Raw genomic sequence first — 17,000 nt, 5'->3', positions numbered from 1 at the left:
GTTTCACTATGTTGTCCAGGCTGGTCTTGAACCCCTGACCTGAAGTTATCCACCCGCCTTGGCCTCCCAAAGTGCTGGGATTACAGGCGTGAGCCACTGCACCCAGCAAACTTGCCATCTTGACATATTCCTCCAGTGACTGGCATCCATCCTCGGTTGGTGTCTAAGGTATAATACAACAGACAGGTACTTTAAACGTTTTCAGTAACTTCCACAATGCTAACCAATGTTTTAGGGAAAGGATTACATTTCTTTTTAAAAAAATAATTTAAGCAAGTTTTGTAAAAAGCACCAAAGGCAAAAAAACTTCATTGAAGTTTTTTAAAAATGTATTCAACTGCTGCATTAAGGTACTGTACTTACAGAAAAAGAAAAAAAGGTTTAAAAAAGGACAAGAACAGGAAACAGATGCAGTAAGGGGAGAAGAGTTAGAAAAGAAACTCTGTGGGCAGGGTATGGTAAGCAGCCATCAATAACTGCCTCAGGTGCCACTTAATGCATTAATGTCCTGGGCCTCCTGAGCATCATGCAAATTAGTGAAACCCAACAGGGGGATTTGCTCTGACAAGCAGCAATAAAAGTAAAGCTGCTGTCTGTATTGGCAGTAAACTACCTGTGACACTGAGATATGCCTTCTGTGTCTGGCTTATTACTCCATCATGTTCCTACAATGGCTTGTCACAAACACCTGTTACAAAAATCAGATTCCTGGCCTCCACGTCAGACCTAATGAATCCAAATCTCTTGGCACCTGGGTTTGGATTACTTTTTAAGTTCCTCAGCAATGATGGATAGCTTTCTTTTTTCCCCCCTAAAAATGTTTCAGGAATAGGATTACGTTTGAGAAAAAATAATTTAAGCAAGTTTTGTAAAAAGCTATACCTATGATGCTGACAATATTTCACCTCACTTATCTGCTTCTTTCCCAAGACTTAGTCTTTCTCTTTGAAGGAGCTGTGTTTCTCCTAGTGGTTCTGATCTTTCCATTGAAGCTGCAGGTACAAACGATGGATTGAAGTGACCACCCTTCAATCTCCAGTTCTTCAGTCAACAAATATCAAATACCTATCAGAGTGCACCCTGTCCTGCAGCAGATATTCAAGGCTCTCCCTACAAGAATGAAGAAGGTGTTTAACTGAAGGGATTGGTGGTAGAATAAAGAGAGCTGGGCGCGGTGGCTCACGCCTCTAATCCCAGAATTTTGGGAGGCGAGTTGGGAGGATTGCTTTAGCCCAGGAATTCGAGACCAGCTCGGGCAACATAGTGGGACATCATCTCTAAGGAAAGAGGGAGAGAAGGAGCGAACGAGGGAGGGAGGGAGGAAGGAAGGAAAGGAGGAAACAAGGAAACAGAGAAAGATTTTAAAAAAGAGTTAAAAGGGGAAAAATACAATGTGGCAGTGGGAGAATTAAGGATGAGATGATTGCATTAGTTCATTGACCATCCCTAAGCAACAGAAACACAATCATGAGTAATCCTCGGCCCCTGCCTACAAGAAGCACGAGTCTAGGTTAGTAGCACTGCCAACCGGACCAACCATTTACACTTCTGTGTGAAATGGGGCAGAGCGGGGAGAAAAGAGCGCCTGAGCTCACAGCGTTGGCGGGGCGCAGTGAGGTCCGCCGGGACTTGGTGGAAGGAGAGAAGGAACGTCCCTCTCCGCAATTCATCTAAGGGCCTGCTCGGACCCCGGATCTCACAGCGAGAACTACCGCCTCACTACACTCGCCTTTCCCCGCGCCACCCAACAGCTCTCACGTCTCATTCTCAGGGAGCGGGGCGGGTCGAAGCGGAAGGGGAGGGACCGACACAACCACGCCCACTAGCCGCGCTCCAAGGCCGCGGCCCCCTTGCCGCGAGAACGCGGAGTCTCGCGGGCAGCGCATGCGCAAACCTCCTGTGACGCCTGCGCCTCCTGGCTCCGCCCTCCGCTCGTGGGAGTTCCGGATGTTTAGCGTTACCATGGAGCCTGCAGGTGCCCGCGAACGCTGCTTGTCGCCTGGGCAACTGGAGAGGAAGAAGCAGGACCTAGGTGGCGGCGGTGGTACCGGCTGCAATGGTGTCCAATCCCGTGCATGGCCTGCCCTTTCTTCCAGGCACGTCCTTTAAGGACTCTACGGTGAGAAGTTATCTGCCAGACTCCAACCTGTCCCCACCTTCCAGCAGCCCAGGAGGGTTCCCCGCTCAGTGCACCTCCATTCCCCTCCACTCAAGTCTGCTCTCCAATCACGTCTTCTGTCCTGACCTTGTTCTTTCTTCTCGGCCGAACTTCTGCCGTTCTTCCCTAGCCAGCTTCATCCTTCCTCTCCAGTCCTTTGCCCTCCGCCACATCCCTTTCTAGTTTTTTCCCCACTCCATCTTGGCAGTGTGTTGGCGCCTTCATTCTCATCCCGTTAGCCGCGTTCTTTCTTACAGCTCTGTTCCTCCAACCCGCTGCCTCTTTTCCCTTATATCACTGTTTCCCCCACCCTACTCCTAAGCTATCTGGGCCCTCTCCCTAGCTCATTCTCTCACATCATAACCTGTCTCCGTCTGCCTCCACCCTTAAAACCCTCCGCCACTATGCACCTTCATCCTCATTCCCACAGGTCCATCATTCCCGCCCCACCTGCTTCCTCTTCTGAATCCTGTACCCGATAGTCTCTCCCACTCCCAGCTCCATTTCCTGTTTTGTATGTATATCGATTCCGCTCCTCTTCTTTCCGCCAGGTCTTTTTCCTTTCTTCTTTATGCTTGCTTCCAACCCCATTCTTTTCTCTCCATCTTCTACCTTTTTCATAATTTAGTCCCATCCTCTCCCCATTCTTTTCTTTCTCCATTCGGTTTTTCCCCCAAAGCTTGCTCACCTTCCTCCCAAACCATCTTTCCCTGCTTTGTAAGAGATATTCCTTTCCAGTTCCCTCAAGAATTGATTAGTTGCTGTTTATTCTTCCCCGGCTCTATTCTTTTTATTCTAACGTTTTTGTAAAAAGATTCCTGTTTAGATTTTGTTTTGCTCATTCCCCCAACCTTGTGTTTTTATTTGCATTTTCTAGACAAAATTTTTTAAAAAGCAGTAGCAGCTTGGATTCTTTTTTTTTTTTTTTTAAACCCTTGCCACAGTTTAGCTCTTAAAATTATTTAGTATTTGTTTTAATCCTAACAGGGCTACTGAAATATGTGCTGAAAAATCAATAATGAGATTCAGTAGACTGATCATCACAGATGACCTAACAGTAGTTTATGTTTATATAGTTTAATACTTTAAACTCTTACCTTCCTCTCCAGCTTCACAAAGTTAAGATAAAATATTTTGTCAATTTATTTTCTTTGGAAGAATAAATTTAGAATGAAATCGAAAGTTTGGTGAGAGAATTTGTATTCTGAATCTCTTTGTAATTATCCCTGCATTAAGACAAAATATCATAGATTTTTAGTTTCAGTGGATTTTTCAGTTTTATGTCATTTAGAAAATGTTGTAGGCACTTGCCTGCCCTATACAGGATGAGCTTAAGCTTTTGGTGTTGGTGAGTATAGACAGGGCTGAGTTGATACAGGGAATTACGGAGGCGTGGATGGAAGTGCAAAGCTCTAAAAACATATTGCTGTATTACAAGTAAGATGAACTGTGCATTGGACATATTTCAGATTTTAAATACACTGACCAAGTGTCAACCAATTTGCCCTGTTTGAAATTTGAAAAGCATCATCAGTATATCTTCAACAGTGAAGGACTGAATATATATGAATGTAATTCTAAAGACATGCAGATAAGAAGTTAAAAACTTTTTAAAGGGGAATGGGAAAATGATTAAAAAAAAAAAGAGACACACAGAAGGTGAACCATAATGGACAAGTGGGGTGGAAAGGGCCGAGGTTGCCTTTCCTGGTGTGTCTGTGAGTTATGGCTGAATGATGGTAGAGACATTTATCTAAAACAAAGAAATAAACTGAAGTTATTGATGTTGCTTCTGTCTTTGGTGGTGGAAGAAGAGCTTGAAGTTCCATAAATTACCCAATGAGGATGTCAACTCAGCGCATTTTGTTCTGTATCATGTTTACTATGTACCTGGAGCAGTCCCTGTCAACTGACTTGTGACTCTGAATACATGACCTTTAAAAACAAATGTCCGAGTTTATAACCCTTTTAGCAAAAGAAGTTTATTCTGTTGTACCTTTCATGTTAGTACAGTTCTTGAAAGATGGTAGGCTGGGCTCTAAAGCAATTAGGATGTAGAAAGTTTTTTTTCATAAAAATATATTTTATGATTAATCCTTGGCCGGGCGCGGTGGCTCAAGCCTGTAATCCCAGCACTTTGGGAGGCCGAGACGGGCGGATCACTAGGTCAGGAGATCGAGACCATCCTGGCGAACACGGTGAAACCCCGTCTCTACTAAAAAATACAAAAAACTAGCCGGGCGAGGCGGCGGGCGCCTGTAGTCCCAGCTACTCGGGAGGCTGAGGCAGGAGAATGGCATAAACCCGGGAGGCGGAGCTTGCAGTGAGCTGAGATCCGGCCACTGCACTCCAGCCCGGGCGACAGAGCCAGACTCCGTCTCAAAAAAAAAAAAAAAAAAAAAAAAAAAAAAAAATTTTATGATTAATCCTACATTGTATCTATGTAACTTTATATATTTGAATGTTATATATAAAATTTTGAAAGCATCCTCACAACAGAAAAAGGAAAACCATTAACATAACCTCTAATTTGCCTTTCTACTCTTTTTTATGTAATCTTTTAAATAAAAATGTGTTCATTGTAAAAAATCAACATAATTTAGAAATGTATAATACAGAGGACCAAACCAGTCTCTTCATGCACATATTTCTATGCTTATAACTGTAGTATACATATAATTTTATATGTTGCTTTTTCAGGCTTATTAAATCATAAATATTTTCACTAGGTTGCCACATAATCTTTAAAATCAATATTTTAATGACAGCACCATAATCCATTGAGTGAGTTTTCGATCATTTACTCATGTCTTCATGTGATTGTCTTTTAGATTGTCTTCAACATTTACCATTGTAATAGGCAGCTTCAGGCATATAGCTCTTTCTCATAATTCTGGATCATATTCTTAAATAAATGGTCAAGGGTAGAATTGAGTTCAAGACTTTAAATATATACCATCCAGTTGCTTTCCAAAGAGTTGTAAGAATGTATCCCTGTCATTGTGACAAGGGGAACATGTAAAAATAATAAAATTCACAGAACCATATCTTCTAGGTTCTACAGTTTTTATGGCCACCAGATATCAGATGAAAAACATGAGAAGACTAGTGAAAAACTTAAGAGTATAGATGAGATACTCTTTTAATTTCTCGTGCAAGATGAATTGATAGTTAAATTGGGCATTACAGAGCAGGGCTTTAAATTTTACTTTAAGCTCAGGCGGCTAGTTTGCTCCTTGTTCTTGTTCAAGTGTTATAACTTAAAATACAGAATCTTTTAAGGTAGGTAAGCTTTTTTTTTTTTTTTTTTTTTTTTTTTTTTTTTTGAGACAGAGTCTCACTGTTGCCCAGGCTGGAGTGCAGTGGTTCAATCATAGCTTATTGCAGCTTGGACCTCCCCGGCTCAAGTGATCCTTCCGCCTCAGCCTCCCAAGTAGCTGGGACTATAATAGGCACAAGCCACCACACCCAGCTAATTTATTTATTTTTTTTAGTTTTAGTAGAGACAGGGTCTTGTTGCCCAGGCTGGTCTTGAACTCCTGGGCTGAAGTGATTCTCCCTCTTCAGCCTCCTAGAGTGCTGGGATTATAGGCATGAGCCAGCATGCCCAGCCTTAATATTGGTAAGCTTCTTGGTGTAAGTTTCATGATGCTTATAAGCAAATATTTAAGTTATATTTTTAAAAGTTAATTTTTTTAACCTAAAAAATATTTGTCTAATGTTATTAATGACACACTTCTTTTCTTCAGAAAACAGCCTTCCATAGAAGCCAGACGCTGGGCTACAGGAACGGCTATGCAATTGTTCGACGTCCAACAGTTGGGATAGGCGGAGACCGGCTCCAGTTCAACCAGCTGTCCCAGGCTGAGCTGGATGAGTTGGCCAGTAAGGCACCAGTCTTAACTTATGGCCAGCCTAAACAAGCCCCACCTGCGGATTTTATTCCTGCACATGTGGCTTTTGACAAAAAGGTATCATCTGGAATTTTAGGGTACCCCTTGAATTAGGGTCTGAGAGCCAACTGCTTGCAGAAAAGTTAAAACAGTAAACCACAGAATTTCCAAAGTGCTCTGAGGAGAAAATTGTTCAAATGCCTTAACCCTTAGTCATGGACAGCTGAACTCAGGCTAAAAAGAGGCTTTCTTTAGTCAGGAAGCCGATTATAGGGAGTAAAGTAATTCCCTGTAGACTTCACCGGACTATTTTCCAAATGCAGTTAAAGAAGAGTTGGCTATAATTTTGAATTCCTGAATTTATATTCTACGTTTATCAGCCATGTGTTTTCCACTTTTTAAAGGTACTGTATTCTGTAATGGGGACATATCTAATCTCCACGAGATGCAGAATATCATAATGAAAACAATGACTCCATCTATTGTCAGTTTTTTGCAGGCAGTCTCCATAAGTTGTTTTTCAGGGAACATTTCATGTTTGATATTACATAACCAATGGGTGGTATAACATTTTTGTTTGTTTCTCATTTATCTTTATGTTTTTGCAATGTGAGTTTCCTCATTTCCATCTGTTGACATTACCACATCATTCTTGTTTTTCCTTGTCAATGAGCCTCCTCTTTTCACTAAAGTGACCTAGCCCTGACCATGTAGCAGAATCACTGGCGAGATTTTTAAGAAAATTACATGTTATTCCAACCCTCATCAATTCTAATTTCCAGATGAGCTTTATGTGTAACTGGTTCTGAGAACTACTGATCAGTTTTGATAAGTTAGCTTTCCTAATTTACTCTTAGTCTGTTTCTTTTCTTGTCTTAATTGTTATGCTATCATTCCTGTTAAATGCCTGTAACATTTTCATCCAGCTAACCAACTTTTATTGAGTACCTGTTGTAAGCTAGAGGCTGGGGAGGAGCTATGCCATTTACATTGATAATCACTTATTTTTAAACAATTTTAATCTCTCAACTAGAATCCATATCATTTCCTCTTTCCCACTTAACTCATTTATAGGGACACATTCACATATGCATTCATAGGCCGAACCTAAACATCCATGAAACAGTATGATTTATATAATTGGATATATCTTTTCCTTTTGCTTGTTTCTTTTGTTTATTTGTGGCTCTGACAGGCACTGCAAAATCAGCAGAGAAGGGAGAGGGCTGAAAATATAAGAGAGAAGTGGGATAGGCACTAAATAATTACCAAGATATGAATCCTGGTATGTTTAATTTTTACCGAAAAGAATAGTAAGTAACTGTAATAAAGTAGAAGGTGATAAAGTGATACCTGTCGTAAGAAAGTATTAGTAAAATTCAGCGGAGAAATTGTGCTTGAGTAGGAAATAGGCTTCCTATGTTTTGTTTTTCTATGTTATTTTACACTAATTGTTGTTACTTACTTTGTACTTATTTAATATTCATAATTCATTTCTTTAAGGATAGTGCACATAAAATACTATTTTTATTTTCCAATTCATTTTACTTGGATTATCACAATTTCTAGATAAATGAGCCTTAGCGTAGATAATGGGGTAGAGAGAAGCTAAATGCATGACTTTGAAACTAAGTTTGTTTGTTTATAATAAGGGAATTATGGTTTCTCTGAATTAAATGAAGGTTCTAATTTTTTTAGGAATACCTGGAGGTCCACATAATAGCCAACATATTTGTTTATATTTTGGAAATTCTTAGGACTGTTCCTCATAAACAGAATATAACTTCATTTCTTACTTAGGTAATAAAGACCAGGACATCTATTCCAAGTGCCCTCATCTTTTCCCCTTGCTCCCATATAATTCCGGCATCACCCACTATATTCTGTTTCCCAGACTGACCTCTAGCTCTTTATTTCTGATGTTCTTCTTTCATCTTTTTCATCTTGAAGTTTCATATTATTTCTATTTCAGACGCTCTAGTGACTACTTCTCTAGCAAGAGTCATATCATCCTGTCCTCTTTCTATAGTATCTTGTGACTCCTTTAAGCAAGAGAACTTTGTTTCTCACTTGACTGCCAAATCACTTACAATCTGACTTCTCCCTACCCACAGCCCCAACATACTTTTTCCTAGGCAGCCAGTGCTGTCCCTTTTACCAGATCTGGAGAGGTTTACTTTGCCAGCATTCTCTTTGGCCTGTTTGTGCCACCTGACACTGTTGACCCTCCCTCCCTTCTTGAAACTGCTCTTCTGTTGCCTCCATGACTCTCGTTTTCCTCCTCCTTTCTATGTGATTGCTTATTCTTTAGCCTCCCTTCCTTTTTTCAATTCTTAACATACAAGTATTTTCAAGGTTCTGTCTCATTCTTTATATAATTTTCTTGAGATCTCACCCACTTTCATGTTTTCAGCCATCACCTCGCTGTAGACAATGTCACTATTTAGTTCCAACTCTGACATCATTGAGACTCAAGACCTATATCCCCCTGGCCCATGGGATATCTTCACCTGGATTAACTGTTGGTACCTCAAGTTCTGTATGTCTCTAACTTATCTCTATCCCTCACCTTTTCCCATAGATCTACTTTCCCTTTGTGATTCCACTAGGTAATCCAAGCTTGAAACCTGAGCCATCTTTGGCTTTTTTTGTCCTCTATTCTCCACACTTAATGAGTTGCCAAGTCAAATGTCTCTCACTTTCATTTCCTTTGCCACTATAGTAGTTCAAACAAGCCAAATGACTACCTAACTGTTGTTTTAGTCTCATTCCTAGTCCTTATGCTTATAACAGGTATGCTGCCTGGTTTATTCTCTAGAGTTCAGCTCTGATTATGTCATTTTTCTGGGAAAATGCCATCAGGCTTTCTTAACCAATACAGTAAACATTACCACTATTCACCTTGCTGTTCTAGCCCCCAACTTGAAAGTCATCTTTCATTCTTCTTTCCCCTCACAATCCACATCTAATCTACTAGCAAGCTCTATTGTTTCTGTTTCTAAAATGTGTAACTAATTCATTTACTTATTTTCATCTTCACTATTACCATAAATTTATTTTCCACAGAGCCGCCAAGCTTATTTTTTGAAAATCCGATTATGTCAAATACTGACTGAAACACTTCCATGGCTTCCCCATCATCTATAAAGATCCAACCCTACAGGTTCCTCACAGCCCTACTGGAGCTGACCCTCCCTGCTATCTCCCCAACCTCATCTTGGGTCCTTTTTCTCACCTACCATGTTTCAATACATTGGGTTTATTTTTGCTGGTTTCCTTGAAATGGCAGCATTTGAAAATTCCAACTCGGGACCTTTTTGTACATGGCGTTTCTCCTATCTGAAATAGCTTCCCCACCATCCTTAAGTGGCTGACTCCATCTTTCCTTTCAGTGAGGCTTTTCCTGACCACTCTACTATGGCGGTTCCTCCTCATTTTTCTATATCACTTCCCTCTCTTTTTTTTTCCTTCGCAGCACTGTAATTTGTGTTGCTGATTTGTTTAGTGTTTGTCTGTCCCACCTGAGTGTATACTTCATGAAGGTAAGGACTTATCTAGTTTACTATATATTTAGTGCTCAATAAATGTTAGTTCTAAAATGACATGAATAATTAACAAATAAAATTTATTTCTTGTCTGTGTCACTGCTGAAAATTGGCAAGCCGAACACGTAACATATATGCATATAATAATGTAAAATTAAAAATGTGACTTGGCTTTTTATAGTTGTGTGTGATATGAAAATATTTATGCAGCATTTCCCCCCTTCATCTTGAAGTAAATAGAAATATTTTTATGTTTATTGTGGCAGTCTGAGAACTTCCTGGGAGTTAGGAGACCTGTATTATAATTCTGGGTCTCCTACCAGCTAGCATTGTGACTTTGTAGAGTCACAATCTCTAATTTCCTCATCTGTAAACTCAGAAGGTTAGACTACATGATAACCAGGAGCCCATCCTGCTATAAAATTCCATGAAAAGTATATATTTTAAACACAGTATTTAAATATAATTTTTCTTTTCTTTCTACATAATAATCAAGTTCTTATTCTACCTGGGAAAGGTGATGTTATCCCACTACTTAAAAAAATGTTTTTTTTATTTCCATAGGTTATTGGGGAACAGGTGGTGTTTGGTTACATGAGTAAGTTCTTTAGTGGTGATTTGTGAGATTTTGGTGTACCCATCACCCAAGCAGTATAGAGTGCCCCCAATTTGTAATCTTTTATCCCTTACCCCCTTCCCACCCTTTACCCGGGTCCCCAATGTTCATTGTGTCATTCTCATACCTTTGCATCCTCATACCTTAGCTACCACTTATGAGTGAGAACATACAATGTTTGGTTTTCCGTTCCTGAGTTACTTCACTTAGAATAATAGTCTCCAATCTCATCCAAGTCACTGTGAATGCAATTAATTCATTCCTTTTTATGGCTGAATAGTATTCCATCATATATATCACACTTTCTTTATCCACTCATTGATTGATGAGTATTTAGATTGGTTCCACATTTTTGCAGTTGCAAATTGTGCTGCTATAAACATGCATGTGCAAGTATCTTTTTTGTATGATGACTTCTTTTCCTCTGGGTAGATACCCAGGAGTGGGATTGCTGGATCGAATGGTAGTTCTACTTTTAGTTCTTTAAGGAATCTCCACACTGTTTTCCGTAGTGGTTGTACTAGTTTACATTCCCACCAGCAGTACAGAAGTGTTCCCAGTTCGCTGCATCCATACCAACATCTAATAATTTATTATGTTTTGATTATGGCCATTCTTGCAGGAGTAAGATGATAGCACATTGTGGTTTTGATTTGCATTTCTCTGATCATTAGTGATGCTGAAGATTTTTTTCATATGTTTGTTGGCCATTTGTATATCTTCTTTTGAGAATTGTCTGTTCGTGTCCTTAGCCCACTTTTTGATGGGCTTGTTTTCCTTGCTAATTTGTTTGAGTTCATTGTAGATTCTGGATGTTAATCTTTTGTCAGCTGTATAGATTGTAAACATTTTTTCCCACTCCGTGTATTTACTCCGTCTGTTTACTCTGCTGACTGTTCCTTTTGCCGTGCAAAAGCTCTTTAGGTTAATTAAGTCCCACCTATTTATCTTTGTTTTTATTGCATTTGCTTTTGGGTTCTTGGTCATGAAATCCTTGCCTAAGCCAATGTCTAGAAGGGGTTTTCCAATGTTATTTTCTAGAATTTTAATAGTTTCAGGTCTTAGATTTAAGTCCTGGATCCATCTCGAGTTGATTTTTGTATAAAATGAGAGATGAGGATCCAGTTTTATTCTCCTACGTGTGGCTTGCCAATTATCCCAGCACAATTTGTTGAATAGGGTGTCCTTTCCTCACTTTATGTTTTTGTTTGCTTTGTCGAAGATCAGTTGGCTGTAAGTATTTGGCTTTATTTCTGGGCTCTCTGTTCTGTTCCATTGGTCTATGTGCCTATTTTCATACCACTACCTTGCTGTTTTGGTAACTATGGCCTTATAAGTATAGTTTGAAATCAGGTAGTGTGATGCCTCCAGCTTTATTCTTTTTGCTTAGTCTTGCTTCGGCTATGCGGGCTCTTTTTTGGTTCCATATGAAGTTTAGGATTGTTTTTTCTAATTCTCTGAAGAATGATAGTGGTACTTTGACGGGAATTGCATTGAATTTGTAGATTGCTTTTGGCAGTGTGGTCATTTTCACAACATTGATTCCCATCCCATCGGCATGGAATGTATTTCCATTATTTGTGTCATTTATGACTTCTTTCAGCAGTGTTTTGTAGTTTTCCTTGTAGAGGTCTTTCATCTCCTTGGCTAGGTATATTTCTAAGTTTTTGTTTGTTTGTTTGTTTGTTTTTCAGCTATTGTAAAAGGGGTTGAGTTCTTGATTTGATTCTCAGCTTGGTCGCTTTTGGTGTAAAGAAGAGCTACTGATTGTGTATATTAATTTTTATCCAGAAACTTTGCTGAATTCTTTTATCAGTTCCAGGAACTTTCTGGAAGAGTCTTTAGGATTTTCCATGTAAACAATCATATCATTAGTGAACAGTGACAGTTTGACTTCTTTACCTATTTGGATGACCTTTATTTCTTTCTGTTGTCTGATTGCTCTGCCTGGGACTTCTAGTACTGTGCTGAAGAGAGTGTGCTGTGAGTGGACAGAGTGGGCATCCTTGTCTTGTCCCAGTTCTCAGAGGGAATGCTTTCAACTTTTCCCCATTCAGCATTATGTTGGCTGTGGGTTTGTCATAGATGGCTTTTATTAGGTTGAGGTATGTCCCTTGTATCGATTTTGCTGAAAGTTTTAAACAGAAAGGGGTCCTAGATTTTGTCGAATGCTTTTTCTGCATCTATTGAGATGATCATGTGATTTTTGGTTTTAATTGTGTTTATGTAGTGTATCACATTTATTGACTTGCATATGTTAAACCATCCCTGCATCTCTGGTATGAAACCCACTTAATCATGGTGGATTATCTTTTCGATATGTTGTTGAATTCGGTTAGCTAGTATTTTGTTAAGGATTTTAGCATCTATGTTCATCAGGGATATCAGTCTACAGTTTTATTTTTTGGTTATGTCCTTTCCTGGTTTTGGTATTAGGGCGATACTACCTCCATAGAATGATTTAGGGAGAATTCCCTCTTTCTTTATCTTGTAGAATAGTGCCAATAGGATTGGTACCAGTTTTTCTTCAAATGTCTGGTAGAATTCTTCTGTGAATCTGTCTGGTCCTGGACTTTTTTTTGCTGGTAATTTTTAAATTATTTCAATCTCGCTGCTTGTTATTGGTCTGTTAAGGGTATCTAATTCTACCTGAATTAAGCTAGCAGGGTTTTCTCTTTCAGGAATTTATCTGTCTACTATAGGTTTTCTGGTTTATGTGCATAAAGGTGTTCATAGTAGCCTTTTGTATTTCTGTGGTGTCAGTTGTAATATCTTCCATTTTGTTTCTAATTGAGCTTATTTGGATTTTCTCTCTTCTTTTCTTGGTTAATCTTGCTAATGGTCCATGAATTTTATTTATCTTTTCAAAGAACCAGCTTTTTGTTTCATTTATCTTTTGTATTTTGTTTGTTTGTTTGTTTCAATTTCATTTGTTTCTGCTTTGGTCTTGGTTATTTTCTTTCTTCTGCTAGGTTTTGGTTTCGTTTGTTCTTGTTTTTCTAGTTCCTTGAGGGAGGTGTGACCTTAGATTGTCTCTTAGTGCTCTTTCAGACTTTTTGATGTATGCGTTAAGGGTTTGAACTTTTCTCTTAGCACTGCTTTTGCTGTATCCCAGAGGTTTTGATAGATTGTATCATTATTATCATTCAGTTCGAATAATTGTTTAATTTCCATCTTGATTTTTTTTTTACCCAAAACTCATTTAGGAGCAGGTAATTTCCATGTATTTGGATGGTTTTGAAGGTTCCTTCTGGAATTGACTTCCAATTTTATTCCACTGTGGTCTGAGAGACTGCTTGATATAATTTCAATTTTCTTAAATTTATTGAGGCTAATTTTGTGGCCTATCATATGGTATATCTTGGAGAAAGTTCCATGCGCTGTTGAATAGAATGTATATTCTGCGGTTGTTGGGTAGAATGTTCTATAAATATATTAAGTCCATTTGTTCCAGGGTATAGTTTAAATCCATTGTTTCTTTGTTGACTTTCTGTCTTGATGGCCTGTCTAGTGCTGTCAGTGCAGTATTGAAGTCCTCCCCTCCTCATTATTGTGTTGCTGTCTATCTCATTTCTTAGGTCTATTTGTAATTGTTTTTTCAGTTGGGTGGTCCAGTGTTATGTGCATATATATTTAGGATTATGATGTTTTCCTATTGGACAGGCTTTTATTATTTAATGTCCCTCTTTGTCTTTTTTAATTGCTGTTGCTTTAAAGTTTGTTTTGTCTGATATAAGAATAGCTATCCTGCTCGCTTTTGGTGTCCATTTGCATGGAGTTTCTTTATCCACCCCTTTACCTTAAGTTTGTATGAGTCCTTATGTATTAGGTGAGTATCTTGAAGGCAGCAGATGGTTGGTGAATTCTTATCCATTCTGCGGTTCTGTATCTTTTAAGTGGAGCATTTAGACTATTTACATTCAACATTAGTATTGAGATGTGAGATATCATTCCATTCATCGTAGTATTTGTTGCTTGTATACCTGGATTTTTTGGTTTTTGTTTTTAATTGTATTTTTGTTTTATAGGTCCTGTGAGATTTATGCTTTACAGAGGTTCTGTTTTGATGTGTTTTGATTTGTTTCAAGATTTAGAGCTCTTTTTAGCAGTTCTTGTAGTGGTAGCTTGGTAGTGGCAAATTCTCTCAGAATTTGTTTTTCTGAAAAAGACTGTATCTTTCCTTCATTTATGAAGCTTAGTTTCACTGAATACAAAATTCTTGGCGATAATTCTTTTCTTTTAAGAGGCTGAAGATAGGGCCCCAATCCCTTCTAGCTTGTAGGGTTTTTGCTGAGAAACTGCTGTTAATCTGATAGGTTTTCCTTTATAGGTTACCTGGTGCATTTGCTTCACAGCTCTTAAGATTCTTTCCTTCATCTTAACTTTAAATAACCTGAGGAAAGTGTGCCTAGGTGATGATCGTTTTGTAGTGAATTTCCCAGGTATTCTTTGAGCTTCTTGTATTTGGTTGTCTACGTCTCTAGCAAGGCTGGGGACATTTTCCTTGATTATTCCCCCAAATATGTTTTCCAAACTTTTAGATTTTTCTTCTTCAGGAATGCTGATTATTTTTAGGTTTGGTTATTTAACGTAATCCCAAACTTTTTAGAGGCTTTGTTCATATTTTCCTATTCTGTTTTCTTTGTTTTTGTTGGATTGGGTTAATTAGAAAACCTTGTCTTTGAGCTCTGAAGTTCTTCCTTCTGCTTGTTTGATTCTATTACTGAGACTTTCCAGAGCAGTTTGCATTTCTATAAGCACATCCATTGTTTTGTCCTGAAGTTTTGATTGTTTTTTATTTATGCCATTTCATTGAAAATTTTTCCCTTTACTTCTTGTATCATCTTTTTGATTTCCTTAAATTGGGCTTTGCCTTTCTCTGGTGCCTCCCTGATTAGCTTAATAACTAACTTTCTAAATTATTAGGTAAATTAGGGATTTCTTCTTGGTTTCAATCTATTGTTGATGAGCTAGTGTGATTTTTGGGAAGCATTAAAGAACCTTATTTTGTCATGTTACCAGAGTTGGTTTTCTGGTTTCTTCTCATTTGGGTAGACTCTGTCAGAGGGAAGGTCTAGGGCTCAAGGCTGTTGTTCAGCTTCTTTTGTTCCATGGGATGTTCCCTTGATGTAGCACTCTCTCCCTTTTCCTATGGGGATGTGGCTTTCTGGGAGCTGAGCTGTAGTGATTATTATCTCTCTTCTGGATCTAGCCATCCAGCAAGTCTACCAGGCTCCAGGTTGGTACTGGGGGTTGTCTGCAGAGTCCTGTGCTGTGAGCCATCTGTGAATCTCTCAGCCATGGATACCAGCACCTGCTCCAGTGGAGGTGGCAGGGGGGTGAAGCGGACTCTGTGAGGGTCCTTAGCCTTGGTTGTTTAACGTACTATTTTTGTTTTGGTTGATCTCCTGCCAGGAGGTGGTGTTTTCAATATAGCATTAGCTGTGGTAGTATGCGGGGGAACAGGCAGTGGGTGGGCCCCTAGAACTCCCAAGAGTGTATGCCCTTTGTCTTCAGTTACCAGGGTGGGTAGGGAAGGACCATTAAGTTGGGGCAGGGCAAGATGTGTTTGAGTTCAGACTCTCCTTGGGCAGGTCTTGCTGCGGCTGCTGTGGGGGCTAGGGGTGAGGGTCTGAGGTCAGTGGAGTTGTGTTCCTAGGAAGATTATGGCTGCCTCTACTGTGTACTTAAGGTTGTCAGGGAAGGGGGCGAAAGCCAGCAGTCACAGACCTCACCCAGCCCCCATGCAATTCAGAGGTCCAGTCTCACTCCCACTGTCCCGCCCCTCTCCAACAGCACCAAGTCTGTTTCCAGGCAGTGGGTGAGCAGGGCTGAGAACTTGCCCCAGGCTACCTGCCTCCCGGCTTTGAAAGCAAGTGGGGCTTTCCTTCTTCCCCAACCTGTGGAATCTACACACTGGATTCACACCCTCTCCCGAGTTCTGGCCAGGAGACTTCTTGATTGGTTCAAATTGTTACAGAGTTCAGCTTGAGGTTCCCTTCTTCCTGTGGCCTTTTCCCAGTGCCTCTGGCTGCCCTCCCCAAGTATCCCTATGAAGCAAGGCAGAAATGGCTTGGTAGGGGACCCCAGCAAGACCACAAGACTTTTCCCGCTGCTTCCTCTACCCCTGTATTTCACTCGGCTCTCTGAATTGACCCAGCTCCAGGTAAGGTCAGAATCTTCTCCTGTAATCTAGACCTTCAGGTTCCTCAGTGGGGGTGTGTGTTTGGGGTCAGTTGATCTCCCTTTCCCACTTCCATGGTTTGGGCACTCACAGTATTTGGGGTGTCTCCTGGGTTCTGCAGGAGCAATCTGCTTCTTTCAGAGGGCCTATGGATTCTCTCCGCTTTCCTAATTTACTCCTGCAGTCATCCTGGAGCAAAAGTTCACAATGTGAGCCTTCACACGCTGCTCTGCCTGTCTGAGTGGGAGCTGCAATCTAGTCCTTCCTTCCATCTGCCATGATTCCAGGGAAACTTTCCAAAGAGCTTTTCTTCGTTAACTCTTCTCCCCAAGTCATTCTTTGTGGGAGGAGCACAGAACTCTTAATTCTGTTCTTAATAAATAGATAAGTGCCTTTTAAAAATTAACAATCAATTAAGTAATTCTTTTCGGTTAGCATATTCTTTACCTGAGACCTTACACACGCACACAAACACACATATACATATATATATATCAAGGAGATATATAGATATATATATCAAGGAGATATAGATATAGATATCAAGGAGATATTGCCTCCCATTCTGAGGCCAACTTCCTGTGGCCATAGGCATTTTCATGCC

The 17,000-nt window shown here is 39.8% G+C and overlaps 1 protein-coding gene across 10 annotated transcripts in view; it reads left to right on the top strand.

The window, feature by feature from the left end:
• The first annotated feature begins 1,990 nt into the window (after positions 1-1,990).
• Positions 1,991-17,000, top strand: part of EFHC1 (EF-hand domain containing 1) — a 73,174-nt gene continuing 58,164 nt past the window's right edge. For 6 of the 10 annotated variants that reach the window (XM_074037833.1, XM_074037831.1, XM_005552752.5 and 3 more), the window contains exons 1-2: positions 1,991-2,119; positions 5,908-6,129. Coding sequence is in view for 5 of the 10 variants with exons in the window: in XM_005552752.5 (XP_005552809.2) it covers positions 2,057-2,119; positions 5,908-6,129 (285 nt within the window). In the remaining 5 variants the exon portion in view is untranslated. Of the gene's footprint in view, positions 2,120-5,907; positions 6,456-17,000 lie in introns of those variants that run through there. The other 4 variants (XM_074037827.1, XM_074037829.1, XM_045391024.3 and 1 more) reach the window with 4 other exon arrangements.

Source organism: Macaca fascicularis, chromosome 4 (genome assembly GCF_037993035.2).
Source record: "Macaca fascicularis isolate 582-1 chromosome 4, T2T-MFA8v1.1".
Classification (NCBI taxonomy): domain Eukaryota; kingdom Metazoa; phylum Chordata; class Mammalia; order Primates; family Cercopithecidae; genus Macaca; species Macaca fascicularis.
Note: the sequence above shows the minus strand (reverse complement) of the source record. Positions and strands in the feature narration are given on the sequence as shown.